The sequence below is a fragment of the Thunnus albacares genome, chromosome 14 (assembly GCF_914725855.1).
Source record: "Thunnus albacares chromosome 14, fThuAlb1.1, whole genome shotgun sequence".
NCBI lineage: Eukaryota > Metazoa > Chordata > Actinopteri > Scombriformes > Scombridae > Thunnus > Thunnus albacares.
Window position 1 is genome coordinate 20,793,341 of NC_058119.1, and position 6,552 is coordinate 20,799,892.

Consider the following 6,552-nt stretch of genomic DNA (forward strand, 5'->3'; position numbering starts at 1 on the left):
TTGATGGACTGCAAATTTAACACAGGAAACTACATCAGTATTTGAGAATCTGTCCAGTAAACTCAAAAAAAAAAACAAGAGTTCATGTGTCTGCATTTTGTCTCATTGTGACACCTCCCACATTAAACACAAATGAAAAAAAATATGAAAAACATTCATTTTAAACCGCAGTAACATGATCATCAATTTTTATTTCTATTGCCCAAGACTCTGCATGTTTGTGTGTGCATGTTTTAGTTTCCAGAGGGTGTTCACCAGATGTTTGCTGCCTCCTCCACATGGAACTCAACCCATGAGGATGAGTCTGTCAGATCTCCCTATCCATCCATCTCCCCCACACCCGAAAATCCCTCTTCATCCACACCTGCATATACTGTAGATCTGGAATCCCTTCAAATACTTTGGATCCTGTGGGAAGACCTCATGGGTGAGTAACTCAATGACCCAGTTATGCAACCGAGAGCTAGTGGAATTCCTGATGGTTGCTGAGTGCCAGCGAAATTCTTCGTAACAGTTTGTGGGTGCAAATTGTCACTTTTCACACACACTGCACACACATACAAAAAAAACTGCCTATGTAACCCCTTCTTTTTTCTGTGTTAATCTCAGAGACAGCCTGACCCACATAAAGAAAATCCCTCCAGCTCCCTTGGCTAAGTTTCACATAATTTAACTTCACAGGAGATTAACCTCTTGCCCTCTTTTTTTTCTTCAGGAAAGTATGGGGCAATTTGCTCCAATAGGCACAGTCTGGGTCAAAATCCAGCAATATTCTAATTTAACATACTGTAGCTCCTTAGTAGTTTGGTATAAGATAAGTAGTTTGGTATAAGATAAGGTATAGAGTCATTTAGCAGTGATTTGGGTGGATCAGGCCATCTGAGGATCTTGTAAACGAAATATCTGATTAGATTTGAATCTGGTCATTGACTTCCCATTAGACATGAGCTAACATGTGAGAAATCGTTCCCAAAGGTCCAGGGGTGTTTGCTGGTGATCCTGTGTCTGTAGGGGTGGTTGCATAACCAGATTAGGGTAGTTGGTTTTAGGGTGGAGGGTCACTGAGGCCCGATTAGCTCTTTAGCTTTACAATCTACAATCTGAATCGCCTGAAGCAGCTTCCCAAACACAGAGATTCCTGAGTGAGCTCCTTTTCTTCTATCTTAGAATTTGAGGCCACCAGGGAGAGATCGAAGTCCAGTTTTTTTTGGTCTTTGTGGTTATTTGATTATACCAAGAAATCATGGAAAAATGGTTCAAATCCTGGCGACTGTGTGAATGTAATTTTGCAGCTGATTTTCCATGAAGAGTAATCTAAACCTGCTGTCTGAGGAATTCAGAGCTTTGGACATTAAATAAATACATAAAGACAGAGCCTTTAGTAAAAGGCAATGACAAATTTACTGACTTGTAACGATTTTTACTTGGTTGCCTTTGAATTAAATTTGCTCTCAGAATGTACAAGATGTACCAAATATCACAATAATCACTTAATGCACTTTGTCAATAATCTACAAATATTTTTTCACAACTGAGTTTGTGGCAAAATCACAATCAAAGGATGAAAAAATATAATGTTCTTTTTAATTTAACCTCAGCAGACATCTCATTTTAAGCAATAAGCAGCTGAGTTGCAGGGTAGATGGATAAATTAAAAGCTCCTGCAGTGCCACCTACTGGTAAATCACATTCCTCAGAGCAGAAGCAGGCAAAGATTTTATCACTAATTGTGCAGATAAGTTTACATTTTAGTGAGTAATGCAATAATGGCTAATCACACAAATCTCATGAGCATTTAATGGTTGAGCACATGAAGCCAATCTTGGCTAGAAAAGGCTTATTAACACTAGTATTTGCTCTCATTTAAACACATAACTACTGCCAGATGTAGCTGCAGATGTGTCCTCACTTTGTTTTACAGGTTCATTTCAGGTCACATTCAGTGGCTTTTACATGTCTGGGGGAGGACATCGTATCTGTCAGCCTAAAATTAACAGATAAGTTTTTATATCTGTGTCTAAACTAAATGAAGAGGTTTTTGATACTTTGATACCACAGACACTCGAAACTTAAACTTCAGGAATGCAAAATGATGCCAAAATCTTTGTTATCAGCACTACTGCCAAAGAAGAGTAGTCACGTAATTGGTTATGAATCCTCCTGTTTTGTTTGACCCTTTAAATACTTCTCTTAAAATTCACAAGTACAACTGGTCAATGTAAAGTCAAAGTTCTTTGGGAAAAGCATAAAATGTCAGGAAACATGTCTTATATTGTTTTAGTGATATCACATATTAGTGGCTGCAACTGCTCCCATCAATAACACAGTAACAGTTTACTGACCATAAAGAGTTTGATGCTGCAAACACACTTTATTCATGCTATTCAGCAAACAGGCCATCTCAGAGATACTGAAGTCCTGAAAAAAAATCCAGGTGTTTCCAATGATGAGGTGTCTGAAGCTGCAGTAACTCAATTGGCCACTAAACGCACGCTACAAGAAAACTGGTATTGAAGACAGTGACCATAATACACAATAACAAGACTCTGAAACTGAAGCAGCTGAAAGGAATTCAGCCATCGTTAATTTCATTATTTACGCCTGTGCTTTTCCTACTGTGATATGTCAAAATATCAGCTAAGCATATTTTGCGTATTTTTGGTTAAAACCCAACCCCTCCAAATCAAAAACACACTAACTGACTCATTTATTCTTTTAAAACAACATAGAAGCTCTTGGTGCTGCTGTCAGGATTTCTCTCTGGATGCGACTCAGACCAGCACAATGGGATATGAATCCTAAGACAAGAAGTCATCTCTAGTGGGTGTCCTGTCTCTAGGGGTTGTTTTAATGATCAGTTATGAGCATGTGATTAAAGCATAGGTTGAGATAAACCATTAAAACAAGCCACACAGATTTAACATCATTCAAATAGTGTTTATTTTTCCTGTTAACAGAAGTGTTATTAATCAAAATAGTGACTCTACTGAGAAAAAAAGCACATTCCTGTTAGTTGCTATTGAGTTCCCACAACAACACAGGTTATGTTAACAGTGAAGAGGAACATGTAAAGTACCTCAGGTGCATAAAACAGTCAATATTTCTGTAGCCTACTGCTTAAGATGCCTTCCACATAACTGCAACATCCGCGGTTCGATTACGGCAGCAGACCTTTATTGCATGTCACCACCCCATCTCTCTCTCTCTCTCCTTCATTTCCTGTCGACTCTCTCCGTTGTCGCTATAATAAAAAGGCATAAACCCCCCCCCCCCCAAAAAAAAATATTTAGAAAACAGTCAGTATTTCCGAGCGTGAGTCCGTAAGTGGTATTTCAGGTGTGCACTCTGTAGAAACCCTCTGCCGCAGACATCACACTGGTGCGGTCTCTCTCCTGTGTGGCTTCGCATGTGTTTCCTCAGATGTCCGCTGTGGGTGAAACTTTTAAAACAGTGAGAGCAGCGGAAAGGTTTCTCACCCGTGTGGATCCTCATGTGTATCTTCAGATCCCCTTTCCGGCTGCACTCTTTCCCACAAACATGGCAGCGATGTAGTTTTACCCCGGCGTGGCTGGCCATGTGCTCAGTCAGGATGGTCGTACTGTTGCACTGTTTACCGCACACGTGACAACATTTCGAGCCCTTGTGCGATTTAAGGTGCACGCTAAGACTTTCGGTGGCCTCCAAGGTCTTTCCGCACACGGCGCAGAGGACACCTGCGTCCTTCGAATGCATGCGGAAAGCGTGATTTATCAAGTGATGATTGGAGGAAAAAGATTTGTCACACAAGTAACAGTGAAAGTTGGGTATAACTGAATTCAAATTAGATGAATCAGAGATAGCACAGATCTGATTTTGTTCTGTCTGTGTGTGATTTGCCCTTTCTCTTCCATCTTGGGCACTTTCATTTTGGATCAGAGGTTGTGAAGACAGAGGTAGCATGAAGTGTGCCTCTTCTGTTTCCTGCAACTCCTGAAACTGCTCCTCACTTTCACCGATCTGAGTCTGAGGCTGCAAAGACGGTTTCGTGTCCTCCTGCTCATTTTGTCCCCAAGCAGAGGAATGCGGCAGGTACAGGACATCGGCCTCCTTAAACTCCTGAACCTGATCTTCTTGTTGCTGACTGGTCCAGAGTTCCTGATTTTCCTCTTTGACTTGTCGGGGTTCTGGTTCCCTCTGACAGACGCTGAGACTCGACTCCTGCTCACAGTGTTGCTGCTCAGGGGGAGTTTCCTCTTTACAGACCAACGATTGAGAGATCTCTGGAGAAAAGAGTAAAGATTTTGTTTTAAATTCTGCTTCAGTTTTATCCCCAAAATAGTGACAAACAGGTTATATGATGCCAGATATGAGCTGGAGGAATATATTTTTCTTATATTCCTATATCTTATATTGACATGTTGCAAAATTCAACCCACTAAAAAGTATTAAAATCACTTGATAAAATGTTAAATTTGTGTTTTTCACTGTTTTAGACATTTAATAAATAAATAAATAAAAAAAATTTTAAAAAATTAAAAAATATTTTTTATTATTTCATTATTTATTTATTATTTCAAGATTTAAGTCAGATTTATGACACCTGTGGAGTAAAATATCTCAATGTGAGAATTTTGTCGTAATACATTTATATGGATATAAAATACAAACAATATTTAATGATCATCCAGTTGTTCTGTGTTCAATCCTCTATGGCAGAAAGGCAAAATAATAGTGTCTATGCTCTCAAGAGGGTGTTATGTTGACTATATTAAACTTTAAGTGGTCAAATAAAAACTTTCCTTATTTAAATTGAACAATTGAGTCATTTAGCAGACAGCAGCTAGTCCAGAAGATGGTATTTGCTGTTTCTTGTGAGAACAAGATATTATCAACTTGGAAAAGGATCTTACATTTTATGAATATATCATCATGTGGGAACAAGAACCATGATGTTGTGCTGACAAGATCACTGTGTTCCCACAATAAATGGATGTTGTGACACGGTTCATGTTCAAAGCCGATATTATCTTATAAAAGATGTATTGGTATCAGCGTATATGTTCACTGATAAGTAACAAGAAACTGCAATACAGCCATGCTAAAGATATGTTGGGGTTATTTAGAAACTGTGTCACTGTGACATAGTTTGTCCGACAGAAAGTGCTGAGAGGTTTTTTTCAAATGTAAAATGCAACGCTCGGTACATACCTTGGTCACAGTTATTTAAAAACAAATCTAAGGGATCAACATCAGCCGGTATATTGTGATGGGATTATTTTAAAGTCCCGCTCCACTCAAAAATGTGATTTGCTTTTTGTTCTCTCACTGTGATGTTTCAGCTTCACTGTGCAGAATGATGTTTGTGCAAAGTTTGACACTAAAAGGCTGTTTTCCCATTTTACCTGATGAAGGGGGAAAGTTTCTCTGTGCTCACCTTAATTCTCAGTTTCACGTGCACGTAATGGCATAAAATGTGGGTTAATATTCAACTGACACAAGTGGGATGTGGAAACATTGGACTTTACAATGTAGAAAGGGACATCTTGTGTCCAATAGTTAAACTTTTGAAATGAAAAATGTTTACTTATTCATAGATTTTGGATTTTTTCATGAGGGAGAATAACTAGATGTAATTTTAATGATTTTGATGAGATAATTGTACTTTTTTTGTGGACAAATAAAAGGAAACATATTAAACATAAATGATTATTCAAAGTATGTTTATATATCTAAAAACATCTCTGGTGGGAATCTTTAAAGCTCTTAAATATATTGGTATCACCCTAATATCAGTAAGGCTTTAAAAGTTGTCTTAAAGTTAATGAGAAATGTTCTTATTTTATCATCTGGATACTACAGACCCTCAATTAGTGAATCAATTCAGTAAATTGTGCTGTACTAGTTAGTCTATTAATTAACTAACTTGTTGACAATGAAAGAATACAAATTTGATTACAATGATGATTCAGTATTTATTAGACATTGCCTATGTAAAAATCATGGAAAAACACATTTAAACACATTACTAAAGGGTTATACTTATAACTGTTTGAAGAACAAAATGTGAAATTTCTTTCTTTTTTTTTTTTTTAAACAACCAATTGTGAAAAAATACTGACTGCAGCACTAATTAGAGCTTAGCTACTTAATTCAGGGCCATAAAAATGCCACATTTACAATAACGTTACAGAAACATAAAATGTAAAGCGGTGAAAACATTATTCCAACTGACACAGACAGATGTGAGTAAAGAAAAGTAAACAGACCTGTTTTCTGGTTTGAAACTAAATCCAGCAGCAGTCCTCTGAGACGCTCAATCTCCTGCTGAGAGCTGGAAGCTTCTTCTTCATATTTTGCTATCGTTCGTTCAAAAACCTCAAATATTTCCTCTGCAGCAGCTGTCAGCCGCTCGTTAACGAAAGCCCTGAGGAGCAGCGGGGTGGACATCTTAAAATAACTGTTATCAAGTGGGTGTGTGTGAGCAGGTTTTATGGTTCCAGTCCCCTGTGGTGTTAGCCTAGCTAGACAGGCTACGGAAGTAACAACAAACAAACAGAGTAAAGAGCGTCTGCG

The 6,552-nt window shown here is 38.1% G+C and overlaps 1 protein-coding gene across 1 annotated transcript; it reads right to left on the minus strand.

The window, feature by feature from the left end:
• Window positions 1-2,916: 2,916 nt before the first annotated feature.
• Window positions 2,917-6,552, minus strand: LOC122997508 (zinc finger protein 2 homolog). The gene is made up of 2 exons (XM_044373683.1): window positions 6,246-6,552; window positions 2,917-4,259 (listed from the first exon to the last, which is right to left on the minus strand). Exons 1-2 carry the CDS (start codon window positions 6,424-6,426, stop codon window positions 3,298-3,300), a joined length of 1,143 nt encoding a protein of 380 aa, XP_044229618.1. The 5' UTR covers window positions 6,427-6,552; the 3' UTR covers window positions 2,917-3,297.